Source organism: Diceros bicornis, chromosome 3 (assembly GCF_020826845.1).
Source record: "Diceros bicornis minor isolate mBicDic1 chromosome 3, mDicBic1.mat.cur, whole genome shotgun sequence".
NCBI lineage: Eukaryota > Metazoa > Chordata > Mammalia > Perissodactyla > Rhinocerotidae > Diceros > Diceros bicornis.
The window spans coordinates 66,027,964-66,051,806 of NC_080742.1; the positions used below are offsets into that span (position 1 = coordinate 66,027,964).

At 39.3% G+C, this 23,843-nt stretch overlaps 1 protein-coding gene across 6 annotated transcripts in view; it reads left to right on the plus strand.

The window, feature by feature from the left end:
* The first annotated feature begins 3,563 nt into the window (after positions 1 to 3,563).
* MDFIC (MyoD family inhibitor domain containing) overlaps positions 3,564 to 23,843 on the plus strand; it is a 92,651-nt gene continuing 72,371 nt past the window's right edge. Inside the window, exons 1-3 of one of the 6 annotated variants that reach the window (XM_058528656.1) lie at positions 3,886 to 4,436; positions 4,537 to 4,581; positions 4,715 to 4,901. In XM_058528656.1, the coding sequence (XP_058384639.1) occupies positions 4,808 to 4,901 (94 nt within the window). In that variant the 5' untranslated portion in view covers positions 3,886 to 4,436; positions 4,537 to 4,581; positions 4,715 to 4,807. Of the gene's footprint in view, positions 3,694 to 3,885; positions 4,437 to 4,484; positions 4,582 to 4,714; positions 4,902 to 23,843 lie in introns of those variants that run through there. The other 5 variants (XM_058528670.1, XM_058528682.1, XM_058528665.1 and 2 more) reach the window with 5 other exon arrangements.

The following is a 23,843-nucleotide window of genomic DNA, read 5'->3' on the forward strand; positions in this document are numbered from 1 at the left end:
TACGTTAAAAAACATACTCAAAAATAGAAATTATAAGTAACATAAAAACAAATATAAATGCTCATTCTAATATTTTCTTCTCACATTCCAGAGAATTGTCTTGTGCACCCTGAGATGCACGCACAATAACACATTCCACTTGTAGACCTCTGGTTTAGATAACTATGTAAGGATATTAACTTTGATTTTAGCTAGGCAGATAAGCCTCTGCCCAAGTGAAACCTAATTTAGCTGCTTTTCAAAACATCAAACCAAAACATTTTTTTATCTTCAGAACCTAACTTGTGGCCTAGCATATAGTTGGTGCACAATAAATGTTTGATGAATGTTGAATGAATGAATGATGAAGATTAAGTAGTCCATAGGGATGCTTTATAAACTCTTTTAATTCATTTATTTTATTTGCTTAGCTCATGTCAGACCTCTTTCATAATGTGTTCACATACTATTATATCATCATTAGTGTGTACATCACTAGGCAGGATTGATTGTAAGGCACATTGGGGTTTCACTGGCAGAGGGCTTTGAGCCAAGGATAAGGCATTTAATTGCAATGGAAGGCTGGTCCCCAGGGAAGGTTTCCACCCTTAATCTACTATAGATTACTATAGTATGAGACATAGCAAAATCTGGTTTAGTGAAGACCATAATGTGATACCTAGGGGCATCTGGGATGGTGGGTGGGGCACTGGCAGTAGTAGTAACTAAATAATAGTGAATCTCAAAGCCAGGCAGATGACAGTATATGATATTGGGAAGGACATGCAGAAAGGGAGAGGGGCCAGTAAGGACACATTTGGATTGAGTTTCAGGGCATAGCCATGTCTAGGCCTTCTGTTCTTACACTACACACTCAGCTTGGGCACTCATGACCTCCTAGCCAGTAAAGTACCATCTATGTGCTTGTATTCCAGACACCTATCCAGCAGCATATTGGATGGTTCCAATTAGCTGTCTCACAGGTCCCTCAGACAGTACATCACCTACATAATTAACTCAGCAGCTTTCCCCACACCTGTTTCTCCTGAAGGTTTCTACTTCTGTAGGTGGTATTACCACCATCCACCTAGATGCAGGGACCTGGAAGTCACCCTTGATTCCTTGAGCTCCCTCATCCTTTACCTCTGTCTATGGGGCTCCATTCCCACTGCCAGCATCACCCTTTGCCTCCTAATTGGATTCCCTAGCTCCAGTCAGTGCCTATAATCATTTTAGTCATTATACCAGAGTAGCTTTTATAAATAGAAATTTGGAAAATATATCCTCCTTGTGAAAAGTTGATAAGACTCCTGCTCTTCTCTTCGGCTTCATCCTCCATCACTCTCCCCCTCGCATTTAGTTATCCTCATGTATTGAGCTTCTTTCAGTTCTCCAGTGATGCTGGGCTGCCCTCAAACCTCTGGGCCTCCATCCACACTGCTACTTCTGCCTGGAGCAATCTTTTCTCCTCTTTTCATTTTCTCCTTCTGCTCTCAGCAGAGACATAACTTTCTACAGAAACTTTTCCCTGATTCCTAGGCCAGACTACATCTCCCTGCTAGCTAGTATCATAGCATTTCAGAACTTCCATTGCCATCCCACTCTGCGACTCTTGTTGTAAGTGTTTGTATGTCCATACTTCCTTCTAGATTGTGAGCTCCCTGAGGGCAATGGCCACATTTATCATCTTTACTGCTATGTCCCAAGCACCCACGACAGTGCCCTCTAGCTCCATACATATTTGTTGAATAAAAGAATGAGAGGATGAGGGCACTGGAGTGCTCATCAGGAACCAAGTCTAAGGGATTAGTCAGACAGACTAAACAAATACAGCAAGTGATGGGGTAAATGGGCAGCTTGGGGAACACTAAGGAGCCCATGTTTTTTTAAATTCCTGGTGTATCTGTGGACTGGTATCTTATGGACTTCTAGGTCCTCCTAGAGGGAAGACCTGAGTTTACCTAAAGAAGCAGGATTGCAGTCAGCCAGACGTGAGCTCTAAATCCTAGCGGTGTAATCCTGGCAAGTTACTGACAGAGCTGATGGCAGAACTGATTGAGATAATTTGTGTAAAGGGCATGGCATGGTTTACCTGGCATTTTGATGCGGCCCTTGTAATACAGTCATTATGCCATGTTCAACATTACCCACCAAAATGTTTCTGCTTTATAATAATAATAATAGTAGTTAATATTTTTGAGCACCTTTCCTCATATATGACATTCTACCAAATACTATAGGAGACATCTTATTTAATCCTCATGAGACCCTATGAATCTTCTCTTATTCTCACTTTGAGGCAACCAAGGCACAGAGAGATTGACTAACTAGCCCAAAGTCACACAGCTGAGCAAGATATAGCATCTGAGTATCTTGATTCTACCACACAGCCTTTCATTTGTTCTTAATATTTTTATTTGAATTTTATTTCTTCCCCCATGAAAACATCAAAGGCTATGTTTTTCAGGTTTAATTGAAAGTAAGTTTGGTGGCATCGACTCTAAAGGTGAGAAATGTGTCTTTTCAATCAATTGGATGTTTAAATTTAATTCAAGGAGTATCTATTGAATCACCTACCATGTGTGCAACATTAAGTACTGTGTGAAATTAAATTAACAAGTATTTATCACTGACTATGACTTTCTAGAAGAGTGCTGCAACTCCTTGATATTCATGGACTTTAACATCTCAGCGAAGGGATCAAAAGCAAAAAAAGAAAAAAGAAAAAACAAGGCAAGGAAATATATAAGAAAGGGATGAAACAGAACATACCAGAGCAACTACCTTCTATCCCACTCATTTGATTGCAGATTATGCTACAGTAGACAGCGATGCTTCCTAAATATTTATTCTCTAATGGTAATGCAGTCACCCTCAGAACTGACCTGCAACCATCAAGTGGATTCCAAATAGTCTAGGCCCCTAGATAAGTTTTCAGGAGTTAAAGCACTTTTATACACACGGTTTCTGAAATCTCTAAATTACAAAAAAAAAGCATTTGTTAGTCATAGGTCACTGGGCAAAACGTCATTCGTCTTTTGGAGAGTATGGTCTGAATAACTGTCATCAAAAACTTCAAAGGCTATGTTTTTCAGGTTTAATTGAAAGTAAGTTTGGTGGCATCGACTCTAAAGGTGAGAAATGTGTCTTTTCAATCAATTGGAATCAATTCCAATTGGATTTTTGAAGAAATGAAATTCCTGGGATATTATTAGTGATACACCTAGAAAGAGGATGTATCCAATGTACATTGTCTTCAATTTTGGTAACATTACTGTGATTCCTCTCTTTTCCTAGAGAGTCAAAGAATGAGTTTGTTCTACTTTCTACAAATGAATTCTGCATTTCGCTCACAACGAAATAAAGAGCAAAAGTTATCTGAATGTATTATTAAAGTACTTTATATCTGCAAATTACTTTATACTTGATATTCTTGGCTCATCAGATTAAGCTACAATCAGAGCATCTCCTTTATAAATGGAGAGTTGATCAGCGTTTTACTTCCGGCCACAAAGTTTCTCACAGCAGAGGCCATCTTTCCTGGCATTCAGCCTGCGATAGGCCCGGCTTGGCGCCCTGGGCCAGGCCATTCTCAAGGGTGTCAAACTTGCCTGCCTGGATGCCTCCAGTGTTTTCGTGCAACTGCAGCTGGTTTTACCAGACCCAGGATCCTGTTTGACCAAAATAAACGAAGAACTGAAAAACAGAATAAAGGTAACTTTAGATTCAGAGATTAAGAGATAGGGGTCAAGGTTTCAAAACCACACCTAAAATTTGATATTTTTGTATTTTTTCCTTTTGCATTGTCCACCCTAAAAGTTTCTACTTCTCTCTGGGCATTCCCAGAATTTCAGCTGGTCTGGGGGAGGACTGGGACGAGGAGTTGGGAGAGAGGGGATGGAGTGACTCTGCTCAAGGGAACTGTTGGCCAGCCGGGGACCAGCCAACTCCCTCCTTTCCCAGCCCCGGAGGCACCCCTCCGCGCTGGGCCGTGCCGTCGGACTTTGGCCTCCTGACCCAGACAGCGCGGGGCGTGAGGGAGCTCGCGGTAGAGCCCGGGTCGCCGCCCCCAGCCTCGGCCGCCCGCCAAGAGTTCGAGGCCTCCTGATCCGGATATGATGAAAAGGCGCAACAGAGGGAGAAGTGTTTCAGGAGTGTAGGAGTGGCGGAGGGGGCAAGAGAGGCAGAGGGAGCAAGTCCCCCTCGGAGGAGAACCGGCCGGACTGAGCTGGCTGGAAAGAGGGGGCGGAGAGCGCGCAGTCGGAGGAGCGGCCGCTGCCGCAGTTGCCGCCACTGCGGTGTCTGGCTGAGCCCGAGGGAGGCGGGAGGGACGCACAGGGGCGGCCGCCACCGTCAGGCCACCGGGGCGCGATGCGACTGCTGCCGGGGCCTCGCTAACTTTCCGGGGCGGAAGAGGAGGAGGAAGGGGCTTTGAGCGAGTCGGGGGGGATGCCGAGGTAGGTGGTGGTCTCCCCGGCTGGGAGGAGGAGGCGTCTGATCCCCTCCCCCGAGCTTCTCCCAAATCTAATCTCCCTTCTCCGCCCCCTCCCTCTTCAGTGCCCCCCTCCGACCCCTGGGACTCGGCTGCTGTCAACTTGCTGGGTAACAGTTTTCCTCCCTGGTTTCAAATCAAAACTTCCCCGGGGTGGGGTTTGGGGGAGGGAAGCGGAGGGGGAGGGAATGTCCCGCAGGGGTGGCGTGCTCTTCTCTGAAAACACGTTTTTTTTTCCGCCAGAAGCAGTCAGTTCCCTGCACCCAACACCTAACAGCCGTTCCTGCGCCCGCCCCGCAGGGCGGCGAGCTAGGCGGCAGCGCGGTGGAGCGGCCCATGTCCGGCGCCGGCGAAGCCCTGGCTCCCGGGCCCGCGGGGCCGCAGCGCGCGGCCGAGGCGGGCGGCGGCCGGCTGGGCACCCCGGTCCAGGGTGAGTGCGCGCTTGCAAGTTGCAAGCTTCTTTGTCATTGTTGCGTTTTAGAAGTTGTTCACACATTTGCTGATTGGGGTAGGGGTGGGGAGGTTGGTGCGGTGTGGACAGATAGCTTGTAGTTGTGAACTTTTGCATGATTAGCTTTACTCAAGCAAGTTCTCCAGGATTCCTGCCCTAGATCAACAACCGGATAAGAGGGCGGGATCCGCTGGTCCCTCCACTCCCCCTTCCCTTGGCTGCGGAGAAACAGGATGACAGGATTGCTTCTTTCTTAAGTATATGCATTTCGGGGCCTAAAACTCCAAGATGCGGGATCTAAGGCCCTCCTCCCCGACGTCTCTTCAGTTCTTGTGTCTTCATCAGATCCAGGACTGCCGCTGCTCTCTGAACAAGCCTGCACTCTCCGTTCATCTTTCTGTTTGTTGTGGGCTACTCTGATAATCCATAATCTAGGTTTCTGTGACGAGTTGCTTTGGAATGGCTGATGCATTCGTTTTCAATAACTGTTTTGTTTTGAAATAAACATGCCTTAAAAGAAACACTTTCCAAGAATGAATTAGCTCCTTTGTGTTCTTCCGAAGTGTAAACACATACAGCCTGTGAAGAAAATACTCTTGTTTTTGGGAAACTTCCATAACAAGGTTATAAACAAGTCAGACCATGTCTTTCTTCTCTTGAAGGTAACATACTTCAGGTTTTCATTGGTGACAGAGCAAGAGCCTTACTCCTCTGATGCATTTTCCTCTAGGGGCATTCTGATTTAGAGCTCTGACACTGATCTAAACGAAATAATTTTCCTGGGCTCAAAAACCTACTTTATACTCTTGATTTTAAGCATATCTGATAGCTTTTTTTCCCCCTTTAACAATGGTGTTGTGAGCTTCTTGAGATTCTCTTTCTTTAAGGCAGCAGAAAGTGGAAAAGAAGAAGTTAATGTCGAACCCAAAATAGGTAAAAGCAGAAAATATCCATGGCTAAATTAAAATGTTCTAGCATTCAGGGCTGTTAAATTGAATTATGTATATCATTGTTTTTTGCTTCTAAACAATGAGTCATTTTTTCAAACGGAGAAAATCAGAAAATCAGAACTAGAATGATAAACATGTTTCCCAGAAGCAGCCCATGTTCTGCACACTATTGACAACACAGTCGTTTTCCTGTAGTTAGGCATGCCCTCAGTAGTCATATCGACTCATTGATGGGCTATTTATGGTCACACTTGAGCTAATCACTATGTTAAACAATGCTTATGTCAAAAATCAACGTCAAATGTACTAGAACAACAACTGATTTGGAAATAGTTGATGTCTACAATTTCCAATTTTAATAATATGCATTTTTGAAGTCAGCTAGGAGAACTTGCCGTGGTACTTAATGCACCTGTGCAGACGCAATGCTGTAAGGTATCACATGATCTGATTTTAAGAAGCGGGCAGGGCCGGCCCCGTGGCTTAGTGGTTAAGTGTGCGCTCCGCTACTGGCGGCCCTGGTTCGGATCCGGGCGCGCACTGACACACCGCTTCTCCCGCCATGCTGAGGCCGTGTCCCACATACAGCAACTAGAAGGATGTGCAGCTATGACATACAACTATCTACTGGGGCTTCAGGGAAAAAAAAAAAAAAAAAAAAGCGGGCATCTAGGATGGTCTGAAGTGGAATGTTGACTGCATACAACACACACATTATCAGTGTGGAAACTCTTGGGTTACATTTCACCTGAAAATGGGCTTAGCCTTAGCAACATGGTTACCTATTGCTTTTTTATTAGTTTAACTGTGACTCACAATATCCTTTAAATAGACATCAATTTAATTGTAAGTGTAATATAAAGTTGATTTCTTAAAAAAGAAAATCCACTGAATCTTGTTAAAATAGTGTGTCTCAAACAAGCAGGGTTTCATAAGGTATATTGAAATAAAAAAACCTTTGGAGCAAGTGGGTAGGGAAAAAGCTTCAAGAGGTAGCCTCTCATGGTTTGGTTGGTTTTATTGGTAAAGACAGTGAAGAAGATTTGCAGACTGTTCTGCTCTTAAGCTCTTCCTTGAGTTCTTTTATCCTTTTCCTTCTGTCCTTGGATTCTTTATTATCTTTTCAGAAGAATAGTTTAATAGTTCTCTGGTTAGATGTGGCTGCTTAGTTAATTGAAACCTAATTTTAAAATTTTATACATTAAAATTGGTGAGAAAAATGGAATATTTTATGAAAGTTAACAGAAAATACCTTTTTATGAAGAGGAAGGATAAGGTCAAGTCCTCCCCTACAAAGTTAAATATATATATATATATATATATATATGCATGTACATAAAGACATATGATATAACCTATACATATATTACTGTGTTGTAAAGAGCTATCTATACTGCTAACCAAAGGCGTAGAATGTTAAAGTTGAAAGTAATATTAGGGTGTTTCTAGTCTGAGCTCCCCATTAAATCTAGAATTCCTTTCTACATTCTTTTAGGTGGTTAGTTAGAAACCTACATTGTAGTGCATTCTGCTTACCAGCATTCAGGGTTATGAAGGTTTTCCTTATTGAGAGCGTAGCTCTGTTTTTTAAAAACTTCTACCCTTTTGCTGTGAGTCTGCAAGCAAAATTCTGTTGCTTTGAAAGCATAAAAAAATCTCTTCTGTGTATTTTGAAAGTTGTTACAGAGCAAGGACATAAGCTCGTATGCTCCGGGCTATAAGAGTGAACCAGGATGGGTGTCAGAAGATGAGGAACAGCGGGGACTGTGGGCCACTGGAGAGCTCCTGGGCCAGGAGGCAATACTTCTCAGCTCCAGCTCATTGTTGCCATTTGGCCTAATATCTTCCAGTATTTCAAGAGATACTGGAAATAAGGATTTTTTTGTATCATCTCTCCCTTTTTAAAAGTTGGCAACTAATTAAATACAATTTTTGTCCAGGCCAAACAAAACAACCACACCTGCAGGCTGGAAATGGCCTCTAAGCAGCTGATTTGTGATCTCTGTTATGGAAAATAAAAAGTAAACATGCTATTTAAAACTATTTCCCTATTTATGACTAACTTCTGAAAGATTGATTTGATTCGCCTTCTCATGCAAAGTACCTGTATAAATGTCTTGATAAGTGAAGGACCATTTGGGCCAAACATATTTTTGTTTTGAGAGAGAATGGAGCTTGCATACGTGGTTCATCTAATTGTGATTTTTTAATTTTTTGGATTAAGCATCTTAAAATTCATTGTGTTGTCAACACTGCAGATGTAGGTATTTGCTTTTTTTGTTTAATGGTTACTAGAATCCATGTAGTTGCAAGAGCCTTTTAATTAAGTGCTTCATTTATAGATTTGTGGCTTGTAACTAGAAGGATCTTTAGAATCCTATTTAGTCCAACTGGCTCACTTTTTAGAAAGGACATTCAAAGAATTTAAGTGACTTGCCCAAGGTCTCATACAGAGTCGGTAGAAATCAGGGTGGAAGCACAAATTGTAAAATATATTATATGTCATTGTGATAAATGTGGTTGAAATGGAGAATCAATACAACTTTTTCCTACGGTTGGATGAATTGAAGATAATAGGCTTTGGATACTGTGAATCACTTGAACCTGTTCCCATCCCTGCATCATCCCCTCCCCCCATTGCATTTGCCAAGACTTAGACTGTTGGACTGTAAGTGCTGGAATATACTTTAATGTGATAATGTGTGATTTAATGCACTCCTCTCTGGGGAGAGTCTTCTGAGACTATTAGGCGGACTTTTCATAGCAGGATGCAAAATGCCAGTGAAGTTAATTAAAAACAATTTAAAATAGAAGCTAGGGAGAACATCTTCAAGTTGAAATTACATAAGAAGAGCTTTGACTTAGAAGCTTAGCTGAGTTGTCAGCAGTTTATAGTGGCTAATCAGATTTCCTTTACAGGAAGCCTGTTTATTTCAGTTTATATAATGTATGCTTATCATAATATCCGTATTCTTTTACTTTTAGCATATGGTTTTATCCTTTTGATTAAGGATGGCATTTCTCGACGTATGTCATCTTTGGATGGCTGCTAACTCTGGTTCTCAATCAGGGACGATTGCGCCCTCCAGGAGGTACTTGGCCATGTCTGGAGACGTGTTTGGTGGTCATAACGGGGAGTGGGGTGGGTGCTCCTGGCACCTAGTGGGTAGAGGCTACCCTCTAGGGTAATGCTAAACATCTTACAGTGCGCAGGACAGGACAGCCCCTCACAACGAAGAGTTATCTGGCCCCAAATGTCAATTGTTTTAAGATCTATCCTAATCTTTCAACCGGCATTTTGGCTCCGCTTCAGACTTTCAGATTCAGAGTCTCAAGACTCAAGAATCTGCATTTTTAATAAGCTCCTGGTGCTCTTTATCTCTAGTTGAGAATTCTTGTTTTAGAGGCTTTTATCTGTGGAAAGATATGTTACATTGATAGATTTTTAAAAACAACCTTTTTTTTTTTAGTAGGAAGCTTTTAAAAAGTCCCTTTTTCAAGTTCCAAACGTGAAGTCATATCACTCCATGCATCCTCTCTCTCAGTGCTCTCCAACATTTTTATCACATATCCTCGTTAGACAAAAATAGACCTGAGTATTCATTCGCAAAAAATTTCTTTTCAAAATGTTATGTACTGTAATCTAAATACATTGTGAAGCTTAGAAAAGAAATACGTAAATAAAAAATTTAAAGGATGAGATAAAAATAAGTAAACAGATATTTTAGTACTTTCTTCCAGCATCTCAGTAGGTATTCTTGTTCTGCTGCCCTACATTGCTCTTTGGAGATCCCAGGGTTATGGACTAATAAGGAAAGAAGTCCATAATTTGCACATGAGTTGCGTTCATTTATAAGTTGGATTTTTGGAACTTGGATTATCCTTTTTCCTGGAAACAGAGTGATAAATTATATTTAGTTCTATAATAAATCTCACTAGATTGTTGGAATTAAACTTTATTAAATTTCATATATTTACAATGATAAATTATAGAGAACATACTATTATAATTCCGGCAACCAAAAATAAATAACCAAGAACAAAATTAAGTTGAATTGAAACTGGTTGGAAACACTTGAATATAGGTGCTTGAGAAAGGGCAGGCTTAATTAGAACACTATAAGGAGACTTATCTAGACTTGGAAGAGGATTTGGGGGCATTGTCAAGCAACTTAGAACTTATACTCCCACTTCTTCATTTTACAAGTTTAGTTATAGAAGTGTAAGTCTTATCAGCTAGGCACATTCGTTTTCCCTTTGCTAAGAAACAGAATCAAAGGAGTAAGAGAAGGATGTAACTGGGGAAAAGCTAAGAATGGAGGGAGGGAGGAAACAAGTGGTTGTCTATAAATTTTTTGTTTTGTTTTGTTTTGTTTTTTGGTGAGAAGGATTGTCCCTGAGCTAACATCTGTGCCAGTCTTCCTCTATTTTTTGTATGTTGTTTGCCGCCACAGCATGGCTTGATGAGTGGTGCGGGTCTGCACCTGGGATCTGAACCCACAAACTCTGGGCCCTGAAGCGGAGTGTGCGCACTTAACCACTACACCCCTGGGCCGGCCCCAATATGTCTGTAAATTTAAGAAAGTGTTTGGAGAGGTCGAACTTTTTGAGCTGGGAACTGTGAAAAAGTTCTAAGGGATAGCATGGTAGGAGCTGAACTGGCGGTGGGTGTGTTAAGGAAGTAGATGATGGGACAAAATCTTGAGTTAGGCAGGTAGCACTGCTGACCTTGAAGTAGGACCTAATACATATTTGTGGAATAAATGATTGGATAAATGGATAAAGCTTGATTGCTGTCCAGAACAAGTGTGAGTCAGGGCAGCAAATGGTGATAATAAGGAACAGTTTTGGGGTCAGGGTGGAGGATGGTATTTGAATAGGGAAAGCATTTATATGTTTGTGTTTTTAATTCAGGGCACTTGTATAGAGGTTTAATTTTATTACTGATTTTCATCTCTACTATACCCTTTTTGTTTCTTTTCGTGTTGTTTATTTCTGCCTTACTCAGATGCTCTATAAATATTAAACATTTGTATTTTAAATATGTAAAATTTTTATAAAATACATCTGTAAAATAGATGTATTTTAAATATATATATATATAAAACCTTGTTACATGACAAGTACAGAGAGGAATAGACTGCTGAATGAAATCTGGGGCTTGCAGGATGATGGGGGAAATACATTCACGATTACCTATAATACAAGGTAGACTGATAGGTGCTATAATAGAGGCACAAAGAAAGTGTGATGGCAGAATATGGGAGAGAGACAGTATCTCTAGCTGGGGCATTTGGGAAAACATCAAGGAAAACTTTTGATTTGAGTTGGACCAAGAAGCATGGTGATAGGACTCATCTCTGTGGAGATAGATGGTGGGAAGCAAAGCTTGGAGGGGGTTATTACAGAATGTTGAGTACTTCACTCAGACCGTTGTGTGGGCTTTATGGGCTGTATGAAGGAGTAGAGAAAGTCATTTTGAGGATGTCCCTGATTCTTCTGCTGAGGAGTTTGTAAGTAGTGGTAAGCCATTGAAAGTTCTCAAGAAGAACAGGGCCAAATTGGCATTTTTAGGAAAATAAATCTGGTGGCAGTTCAAAGGATGATTTTGGAGGGAGGGGCAAGGGATTATCCAGGAGCCTATTACAATAGCCTGACAAAAGATCAGAGGACCTTGGGTAGCACTAGTGGGAGAGGAATTGAGAAAATGGATTTAAGAACAATAGCAAAATTTGAATAGAGCTCTACCTAGCTGTAAGAGCCCCTTGAGGGCATTAATTTTGACTTGTTCATCTTTGAATCTCCTAAAACCAAGCACAGTGTCCAAATTTTGTTGAATTGAATTGATATGGTTGGGCAAAATATTTAATATGGGAGATGGTAGAAAGGTAGAAATTTAAGGTAATCCATAGGTTTGCTTTTTACCCTGAGTAGAAACATAGCAGAGCTGTTGAGTCTTCTTTTGATCATGTTGGTTCCATTGAACTTACCCTAGCTATGATAGCCAGTAGGCCACTGAAAAAGAGATTTTGTAACTAGGAGAGTGGTGAGGGTCAGGCTCACAGACAGAGTCCACCACCAGGAAGCTGATGGATGGGCATGAGAGGGAGAGAGAAGACTGAGGACCAGATTGGGGGACTGGCTACACTTAAAAGGAAAAGAATACGGAAAAGTCCATAAGAATTGGTCATAGAAGCCTTAGATGTTTAGCGGTCATGGAAGGTGAGGAGTTGTAGTTTGTTAAGGGAGGAACAAGGCATATAGAAGGCTTCTTTTGAATGGGTGGATTTTGAGCATGCTCACCACACACAATGGAAAGAAAGCCAGGGAGGGGATCGAGAGAGATTGAAGATAAAAGGGCCTGGGGTGGAGCAGTGGTACATTGGGTGTTTGAAAGAGTAAAATTCTGGGAAGGAGTGGGATGAAGAGAACAGTCTTCGGAAAGCTGAGAATGTTCCCCTTTGAGATGGGAATGGGAGAAAAGGATGAGTGATAATCTAGAGAAAATTTGATGTGAAAAAGAGATTATCAAAGGCCTAGATATTCTCAGCAAAGTAGATGGTAACATCTGCTGAGAGCAAGGGGGGTTAGGATGAGTCAAGAAATTTGAGATGTGTGGAAAAGATATGGAAGAATGAAGAATTGAAGAGGGAGTCAATCTGGGGCAAACAAAAGGGCTGCCCAGTAACACTGAGGGCTTAACTAAGAATGAATGGCATGAATTTTTAGCGGACGTGGTCAGCGTGGTTGATTACCTTTCTCGGCAAGGAGCATGCGGCTGCTTGGGAATAGAAGCAGATCGAATGGATTTTTCGAATTAGCATAGTGTTGGAAGTTGGCAGGTGGAGGCAGTGGAGGGACAAGGAAGGAGGATTGCCCATGTGTGGAAAGAGTGTGTTTGTTCTAACTGATCTGTGTTCCAGGCTGTATGGGGAGCCAGAGAGAGCAGAAGTGCAACTGGCAAGCTAAGATTTCTGGCCAGCAAGAATCTTGCCTGTTGGTTGGTCAGTTCACATGCAAGGATTTAATACAGTTGTGCGTCACTTAACGACGGGGATATGTTCTGAGAAATGCATCATTAGGCGATTTCATCATCATGTGAACATCCTAGAGTGTACTTACACAAACCTAGATGGTATAGGCCACCACACACCTGGGCTATGTGGTACTAATCTTATGGGACCAGTGTTGTATATGCAGTCCATCGTTGACTGAAATGTCATTATGTGGCACGTGACTGAATATATATTTGAGTGACCTTTACAGGGCTACTGAGGAAGCTGTGGAATTTTTGGGTGTGTAAGGGCCTTTCCTGTTTCTTTGAACTTTATTTCCTGGATCTCTTGAGGTGACTTCATGGAAAGGTCTAATAACAGTGTGCAGTTATTTTACTAGCATTATATTTTTATAATAAAAGATCTGAGGAAAATAAGGAAACATAAATTGACACAATCTAAAGTTATTCCATTTGCAAATGGAAAATTAGAACAACAACAACAAACAAAAGAGGGAAACAGTCCAACTAAATTGTCTTTCTGAGATAATGTAATTATTCTACTGCATAGAGGCAGGGGATGTGATTTATATGTTTCTACTTCTAAAAGTCTTTGTTCAGTTTTTATTAAGGGAAGACTGATTCTGCACTGGCTAGATTCTAGATGTTTGGCTAGTTTAACATTGGTGTTTCATTGGAGCAGATTAAAGATACTGCACGGGGCTGGCCTGGTGGCATAGCGGTTAAGTTCGTGCGCTCCGCTTCGGTGGCCCGGGGTTTGCCGATTTGGATCCTGGGCACAGACCTATGCACCAGTCATCAAGCCATGCTGAAGTGGCATCCCATATAGAAGAGCCACAACTCTACAACTATGATACACAACTCTGTACTGGGGCTTTGGGGAGAAAAAAAGAAAAAAGAGGAAGATTGGCAGCAGATGTTAGCGCAGGGCCAATCTTCCTCAAAAAAAAAAAAAAACTATTTGGAAAACATTACTAAAAAACAAAAAAGATGCTGCAGCCCTTCCACTATGTTAATCAGTCATGTGTTTATGCACCAGTATTTTGGATGCTTCCCTCTCTCTGTCTTTCCTTCTCTCTCTTTCTTCCCCCCCTCCCCCTCTTGCCATTAACACTTTACTGAAGTTACTTAAATTTTTCGTATCTTCTTTTTACATTACCATACATATCCTGAAGGAGGAAAGCTTTTAACCCTAAGTTTTTGGCATCAAGTTATATTTTATAGACTGTAATTCTAAGCACTTAGGGTTCACTAAGTAGGAACTATGAAAAGAGTTATTTTAACATTAATTTTGTTTGTGGTTTTTACTTGCAGTCCACTTCTGTTTTCAGATTCACACCCACATGATCTGCAGATGATTCATATGCATGTGCTTTTATGCCTGATTTTTTAGTAGTTTCCAGAATAAAGTCTGAAATTAATTCTCATGCTAGCACATGTATTTTATTATTGACACATTTGAAGAGGAAACCCTGCCAAGAAATACTTGTTGTGTGCCTACTATGTACAAAGTCATGTGAAGACTAAAAATGTGTAATACATAGTTGTGCCCACAAGGAATTTGTAAACTGGATGTGAGAGAGGATGAAATATAAATATGTGCCAAATTAAATTGTAATCCCTTCTCTAAACAGGAATTCAAGATTACAGCAAGAACCGTGTGATAGATTAGTTTATGGCCAGTTGCCAGCTGAGTGGTACAGTTCTGGATCATACAGATTTAGAGGTTGAGGGAGAATCTCAGGATGGCAAGAAGTCAGGTTTGTTTGGGTTAGGTTGCTAGTGACCTAGCTGCTAGCACAAGTTGCTAGCTGAAGAATACACAGTTTGTAGGTCTTTTTGGTTTGGATTATGCGGAGTTGAGCACTAAAAATAAGGCAACTTGTGGTTGAGCAGGTGACAGGCCCTCTGAAGACAAGTGGCAGAGTACAAAGGAACCAGCTTCCTCTCCTCACTTTTTCTACTCCAAGGTATGGTCCTTCTACTGCTTTTTGTGGCACATCTGCCCTTGATCTTTTGGGTCTCTATGAATGTATACCTACTCTTATTTCTTCTATCACCCAAGCAACATGCAGGATCTTTAGTAAGATTTTTTCTGAGGGGTTTTACTCTTTATTTCTCACTGAGATACAGAATGAAATTAGGGAACATGGGAAAGGTGTAGGAGTTTACAACATTAAAATGTGTACCATGTTAAAATCACTATATCAATTTTTCATCAATATGCAAAATGAATTTAATTCTTACTTGAGCTAAGGAGAAACTTATTCAATCTTTGTGTTAGGAAATTATTTCTGGTTGCACGAGAAAAAGATTGGAGGCACTGGTAGTGGGCGTGGAAAACAAAGTATAGATTTGAGAGAAATTGGAAAGTTGTAACTAGCAGGATCTGGTAATTGATTATGTTGGGGCAGAAGAAATAAAGGGAAAACAGAGAATTGAAAAATGTTTCTGTGAATACCATTCACCAAGATGTTGACCAAAGTTGAGAAACAGGTAGAGACAGAAGCAAAGTGGTGATGAATTTTAGGAAATGTTGAGTTTGAATTGTTAGGGATATATTCATGTAGAGTTAAAACTTCAAATCTATATGTCAGGACAGGAAGCAAGGGTAGGGTAATGGATTTACAAGTTATCTGCCTGGAGGTGACTGAAACTGTGAAAGATAAGGAGATTGCAAAGATTGTAGAGCCAGAATGGTCTGGTGGTCTTAAAGGAGAATGTCCCAAAGAGATGGTCCAGAAGGCAAGAGGCTGGGTTAGTGAATTAAATGAGAGGCTCTTGGTTTTAGCCATCAGGAGAAGTACCAGAGACAACACATCCCCTGACTTCTAATCCATATCCATCATTCTGAAGTCCAAGAAATCAATTTGAATATACTTCTAATTCTCTTATCACTGTCTTATTTGTGGCCTCACCACTATTTGAAATGCTCCTCTCCATCCTCTCTCATTTATTTACTTTAAGATCAGACTCAAATCATAGCTTTGAAATTCCTTTATAGATTAAACAACCCTCTTTGGTTCACTTTTCATTTCCATTGGCCTTCATTCTTGTAATAGTGCCAAATAAGGGTTTATCCCTTAACTAGAGAGCTTGGGAAAAGAAGTGTTCTTGATAAAATCACTTGGTATAACTGAGAAGTAACAGAAGTTTTAAAAATTGTGGCATGTATAACAGTGATCATGCTAAAAGACTAAAGCATGTGTGCATCATCATTTTAAAAAAGGGGAAGATGGTAGAGTCCTCAGTTCCTTTTTGTAATAGAGTTAATCAACTGCCAAATAAGGGAGGTGCTATAGATACAGTGTCTCTGGATTTCAGCAATCAGTAAGACAAGCTCTTTCATCATAGCTTTCTAGAAAAGAGTAAGAAGTCTATCATGTACTATGAATGAATAGAGTGTGAAGACTCTGAAAAACCATTGAACAAAGTAAGAGTGTTTAGCACAGAGAAGATAAAGACAGAAGAACATGAGATATTTTTTAATACGAGACTGTCACGTGGAGGGATTTTGTTGATTGCAAAGAGGAAAATATGATGAATCAGTGAAAATTATAGGAAAGTCAATTTCAGACAGTTGTGAGGAAAGTCTTTGAATAATTAAGCCATCCCAAACTGGAGTAAACTATCTTCTGAGGCTGTTTCCCTGTTCCTGGAAGTATTCACGTTGGCCTAAGGGACCTCTATGAGCCCATGTAACTTCAAGTTCCCTGAGCCAATGAGTGTTTGGCTTTAGCATGAGTATACTTGTTGGTAGAAAGAACACAGTTGAACCTGTAGTATTTGAGGAGACAGGAGTTTACTGTGCCTCAGGGTCAGTCATCCTGAAAATATATTTTAAGGATATACAAGGCACAGGAGATTAAGATGACTGAGATAATGTGTCCTGGTACCCCATATCAGCTTGCTGTCATCTAACCTCCCTACTACATTTTTTGAAGTGGAAAGTGCCTAATTCCTCCTTCTCCCCCACTTACTTAGAGCCCTGATTTATTGAGATATTTTTTGAAATATTTCTGCATTTTGTACCTATTCATTTGCATATCCATGTTCAATTGCATATACATATAATTTTGTAATTGATTTCCACTTTGCTGTATGTATAACTCACTCTTCTGTACTCACCCCCAGCCTGTAAACTAGTTGAGTCAATGTCTTTTTTTTCACTCTTTTGAATCTAAACACATCATAAGCTTCTAAATGCATAAGAAGACTTTTGAAGGAATGAATGCGTTTTAGATTTTACTCAGAAGTCTTATTATTTTTCAAAATATTGGTAATAACAATTGTTTAAATTAAATGATTTAAGCATTTAATTTATTCAACAAACATTTATAGTATATCTGTGATTATATGATAACTTTGTTGTATTTATAAAATTATGAAATTTTATGCATATGTTCATTCATCAGTTCAAAATGCTTTGGTGATCTTGACGTGTTTTTTTGGACAATGAGATTTTAATCCGCTTTAGAACATTAGGCAAAACAGGTAGGTTTTGCAATGTTTCTTAAAGGTCATGAGGCTTGAGGGATTTTTTTTTTTTTTTTTTGGATCAGTGAAGAAGTAAAATTCCAGAGCCTCTGGTCTTCCTGAAAGCTGCCTTATCTTTGGTTTTGTAAAGGTTACATTTGGGAAGCATTTGTAGGTTTCCACATTGTTCTGAGCCTCTGGGAAGTACAGACCCAGATTTTTTGCTTTTCCCAGAGATTTTTGTCTCAGATTACTTGAGATTTCATAAACCAGAATATGCTTAGATCATCTGAAATAATGCGAGTATTTGAATGGAAGAGTAAAAATGGCATTGTTTAAAGCAGTTTTGTTTACAGATAAAGGACGTATGAATATAGATTGCATAGCAGTAAGAATATACATATTATGTAGATTATAAATGATCTGTCATAAATTGTCATCAAATATTTAATTGAAGTAGATGAGATCTAACATGCAAAAGTCTCAAAATTAAGCACAAAGACAGCTGCTTATACTCCTTTCTATAAGAAATAAGTGTACTTTATACTCATTAAGTTTTATGAGATTTTATAAGGTAATCTGCCAGGTACCATTATTTATATTAGTCTTTCATGAAGTAGCAAATAATGTATGGATAACAAGTAGAAAATGTATTTGATGACTAGTTTGTTCATTTACGCATTCCTCTGCCTAGTTCAGCAGAATATTTGAGGTAACCTGTAAGAGCACATTTTTAGAAAGGATTCAAACAGGATAATGGAAAATATAGGTAGCCTAGGAGGTCCAAACCTGGGGGAAAATCAAAATATACAGATATAGACTATAGGGTCAAACCCACTTATTCAAGTTTGTCTGTAGATTTGAGTCAAAAAGAAAACATTTTCTTTAATATGATTTCATTGTCCATAAGAAAAAAAATAACAGCGTCTCAGAAAAAGCAATAGTTTTCCTTATATTTAGTCTGGAAACAGATTTCTTGCATGGTTTTTCACATAGGGATCACTGAACAGACACTACTCTCAACAGCCTCCCTATGATATGTTTATAGCAGGTTTTAAAAAGGTGCTTATTGTAGTAACACTAATGTAATAATAACAGCAAGTGTGAATGAACCCTCATTATATACCAGACACTCTGCTTTCCAGGCATGATTCCATTTATTTCCACATCTCCCTTATGAGGTAGGTACTGTTGCTATTCCCATTTTAAAGATGAAGAATCTGACAAAGATTAATTAATTTGCCCAGGATTCACATTGTTAATGGATCCAGGCACCCTGATTTCACATCCTATTCTCTTAGCCATTTCTCTAGTGCAAAGTAAAATTTAGGGAGAGTATTTCTGTCCCTGAGAACCTAATGTGAGTCTTTTTATTCATCAGGAAGGATTCAAATATCTGGACTTTCAGATGACAATATTGTCCCCATTTCTTGGAAAACCACGGCATGTACAGAACTTTATATGTTTAAAAGTTCATTAGTAACTTGGACAAACTCATTTCAACCTCATGCAATATTACTAGATTTTTCTGTTACTATTATTTGCTAAAAGCATTTAGCTGTTGAGAGAATATATTTAATTGACTACAAACTGAAGGAAAGAATAACCTCTTCAATAGTTTGAACTGTTGTCTTATAGAAAAATTGAAGCTTATTATTTCTACCTACAGTGGGCAGAAGTGGGATTAGTTATAGATTACCTGACAGCAGATTTATGTTCAAAATAAAGAATAACATACTAATGAAATTGACCAAGAATAGAATGTATTTCATTGTAAGGTGTACCATTCCTTGGAATTTGGGGGAAGTTCTGAGTATTGCAGTGGGGCTTTCTACATAGAGTGGAATGTGAGATTAGCTGAGCTGCAAGATCCTTTCTAACTCTGAATTTTAACCTCCTATTTCCAGCTGAATATCTGTCTCTGAGACTCACTCTGTATTCTCATTAGTAAACTTGAGCTAACGTTTTCTTCCTTACTATATTGTTGATGGTTCTGAAAATCAAATAAATATTATATGTTAAAGTCCTTTGAAAATTGCTGATACTGTAATTTCAAAAATTCTTTGATTTATTCTTTCGACAAAAGGAAGTATTTAAGTTTTTATTTTTACTTATTTAACGACCACATACAAGCTGAGTGGCTGTTATTTGGCATATATAATACTTTACATATATTATTATCCAATTTACTTATTTCTGATACTCAGATTTTTCTCTTGTTAATCACCATTCATTTATTTTATTCCCCAACTCTCTGAGACAAGTAAAACTCTCAAAGTTGTAAATTTGGATAATGCCAACTAGGTAAAATATTATAGAATTTTAAATTAAATGGGAGTTCTATTTACCCGAATCTCATTCTCCTTCAGCAGGAATAATTGAGATTGGAGAGAATTTGCTTCTCACCATTCATTCCCTTCTTTAGAAAATTAGAAAAATATTAAAAAATAAAGAGTATTGATCCTGTAAAATAGATAGTCATTTCTGAATAGAATATATTGTATTTAAATTGATCGCTTAGAACTCTTATTTTTTTCCTTTGATTCTTTTGCTTAATTCATGCTCGTCACCTTCTTTGAGAATTAACTCAAATCCAATGCCTTACAAAGGCTTTTCTCTGATTTCCTCTACTCCATTCTAAACACCCGTCAGTGTGTTTTGGCTCTATTGTTTAGCCCTTGTACAGAGTCAGATTTATAGAATTTGAGAGCCAAAAAGGCCTCTGCAACCATCCAGTTCAACGCCCTGGTTTCCTGATGAAGAGAATGAGGCGCAGCCCCAGTCACACAGCTGGTCAGTCTTTGAGCCAGAATTGCAACCCAGGGCGGTTGTCACTACCTTCTGCTTTGTAGTTGGCTTGATTGTTTCGTGCGTACGTTTGGTTTCTCCAATTGGAGGACTTGTTGTCAGAGACTGGGCTTTTTTCTTCCTCATCTAAAGATTCTTTTGCACTCTGTGTTCAGAGTAGGCACACTAGTATACTTGGGAGCTAGCCTTTTGAAAGTGGATGCCAGTGGTATTTGACTTTGGTCTAGTGCTATTTTTAAAGTGTCTTCAATTTTTACTTTAATCTTCAAAACATATCTCTTATATATTCATCTATTAGTAGAACTGATTAGTATTGTATATAATTCAGGTTTTGTATTCTCATAGTTGTCCTGACATGGAGACAGAACTAAATACCTATATGTTAGTTAGTGATTGGATAAAATTGTATTCTCTGATTAATGGAATACTGTGACAAGGTGATGAGAAGCAAGGTCTGTATCTCAATATTTGATAGACTCTTCTAGGTTTTCTCCTAATTGTGTGGTACAGAAGAGTTTACTTAGAACAGTGTCCCTCAAACCTGGCCATATATGATGATGACATCCACCCCCCCACACACACCACCTGACTTGGGATCTCTGAGGTTGGGACCTGTGCATCTTTATGTTTAAAGAGCTCTACAGTAGAGAACCATTGGCTTAGAAGAACAGCATCATTGAGATGATGAAGGCCCCCTTTTAAAAGAAAATTGCCAAGTTGGGGAGGAGTGCTTGTTGGATGTATATATAGCAATCTTGTAGAAATGTGTAGACTGATTTCATACATCATTGAAATTACTTGATTGCATATGGGATGTGTCCTTCAGGCCCACATAATAGTTGAATTGCAACTATAAACCTTCATAAGCCCAGAAAGGAATTGATTAAACTAGCACTGTGCTCTGCTTCTGTAATTCAGAAGTGACATAGCAAACCTGCACTGATAACAGAAATCTGCTATTTTGTCATCTTAATGAGTAGTGGATGACCCCACCTATTGAAAGTTGTAGTAAGGTTGATTCTGTGGCTGGACATCATGGTGCCCATCTTACAAATGTCTATCAATTAAATCTTGCTCACTCTCAGTGCCTTTCTTCAGTGTTAGATGTAACTGGGCACCATTTAAATGAGGCTGGCATATAGGTGTTCCATTAAATATTAAGAGATGTTAACAAAATAATGGAGGGAAAGTCAGAGAACAGTCAAGTGGTCACAGAAGTTTGGTGGAGACCAATAGAAGTGGAGAATTGGCAGAAGTCAATTTAAATTTTATACTTGGAACCTTTTCTGAGCCTCACTTTGGGCTGGGTGCTATGTATCATAGCAAAAGGCAGAGACCAACTTATGAACAAAGACGTTTAGCTTTCAAAGGAAGCAAATTTGGATAGACTGATGATTGTGACTTAATAATAATTACACAGTATTTATTATTTCTTGAATATAATGAGACAGAGAATGATAGTTTTTCTATTCTTTTTTAAGTTGAGAAGGACACTGGGGAATCTTCTAATTCTAGAATTTCATAGATAAGAAAACAAAGAAAAAAAAACATGATAAACTGTCGCTTAATAAATATTTAGAGCAGGAAGAACTTTATTTTCCTCTTAGTAGTGGGTCACTACTAAATCTGTGTGTTTATGGACCACATGACATTTTCATTTATTCAATGGAGAGTTGAGAGGGTCTGTGTTTAGCACTCAAATATTGGACATGATTCAAATGTGAGTCAAGTGTGTCTAGAGGCTTTATTCATACCTATTTTCTTTTAGTCAGCAATGCTTCATAATGCCCTGGTTTCATGAATTAATTTTAATGGAATTAAACTTGAACAGCTCAAAATTATATAATTAATTTCATTCAGCTTCAATTAAAGTAACTAATTGAATCAAGCCTACAAACATGACACCTGGCGGCAGTCAGCTACATAACAGTAGCAGCGAGTACGTAGGACTCTGCTGATGAGCGAGTTCATGTGTACTAGAGAGTTTGTATAAAAATCTCTTCTGTCGATGATCTCAGAAAGGCCTTGAGTTGACTGTGGCAGTGGAAAGACTTCCGGAGTTGTTTAAAAAAGTAAAGATTTTTAATTGAAACTAACACATCTCAGGAAGATTACATTTTCTCTATGATAATGCTGAATAAATGTTACATAAATCTAGAAGATGTTGGTTTAGCATGCTTGTAATTTATATTTTACTGCTATCTGAATATGGTTTTGATACTAAAAATGCTTCGTATTGAAGACTCTATTTTTTTCAGAGATCTTAGCCTCTGGACTTAGTCCTAAGTGGGTGTCCATCTATTTTCACCTGTTGAAATGTGTTTTATGGCAGAACTTTTCAGTTGTTATGAAATCTCGATGGTACATGAGAAATTTTTGCATATGCAGAAATTTTTTCCTTCCATTGGAAATGTTAACACAGTTGACTAACAACTTCTGTTTGAATCTCTTTCCTTTCCTTGCTTCCATGGCTTGACATCATCCAGCTTCTCTTCCTCATCTGATTCCCTTCTAATTGTACAAACCCCTCGTGGCACTCTTCTTTTATAATATACTCATTTTTTGGTGAGCCCATTCATTTATTTTTTTTTTAATTTTTTATTTATTTTTTTCCCCCAAAGCCCCAGTATATAGTTGTATGTCATAGCTGCACATCCTTCTAGTTGCTGTATGTGGGACGCGGCCTCAGCATGGGTGGAGAAGCAGTGCGTCGGTGCGCGCCCGGGATCTGAACCCGGGTCACCAGCAGCGGAGCACACGCACTTAACCACTAAGCCACGGGGCTGGCCCAGCCCATTCATTTAAACAGCGTTAACAATCAAGTTTAGGAAGACCACTGCTTCTGGCTATAACTTTGTGACTTGCAAATTCAAATGTGCAACACTAAACTCATCCACTAGCCTGTAAACTCCATGAAGACCTGGGCTGCATCTCATAATTCGTTATATCCCCACTGCTTAGCACAATTCCTAAACATCTAATATCTACAAATAGATACTTTTTTAGATTAATAAATTATTTTCCTGGTCTCCAGGTTTTCTCAGTCAAATCCAAACTAAGAGAACTCAGTCATTTTCACCCATCTTCCCTGATTATCCATGCAAACCTCTATAGTTATTTTCTCACATTTACCGCCTTTCCCGTCTTGTTATCCAGTTGATTAAACTGTCATCAACTTCTACCTGGACCATGCTGAGTCTCCCTTTTGGTTTCTCTTACTCTGTTCTCCCTCTTGGATGGATCCATATTCCAGTGATTCTTTAAGGATGTAAGTGCAGTAGAATCACCTAAGCGCCCCTACCCCAAATTGAAATAGAATCTTTGGTGGTGGGGATCAGGAATCTGTTTTTTAAAAAGCCTCCCAAGTGAGTTAAAGTACAGTCAGGATTGAGAACCACTGGTGTGCACAAATTTATTAATCTTCCTAATGCATGGCTCTAATTAGGCAATTCATAAAGCTTCAATGGCTACTTTGACTTATTTATCTTGCTTTTAAATTAGGTCCAGATTTCTCACCTTGGCATTCAAATATCCATCCTAATCAAACCTTTACAGTTCCATCTCCTAATGTCCCCCTTAAAATATTTCATAGTCCAGAGAGTTGAAACCTTTGGAAGGTCTGCTTTTCGAGTTTGCCCATGCTGTTCTTCCACCTGGAATGGCCTTTCTTCC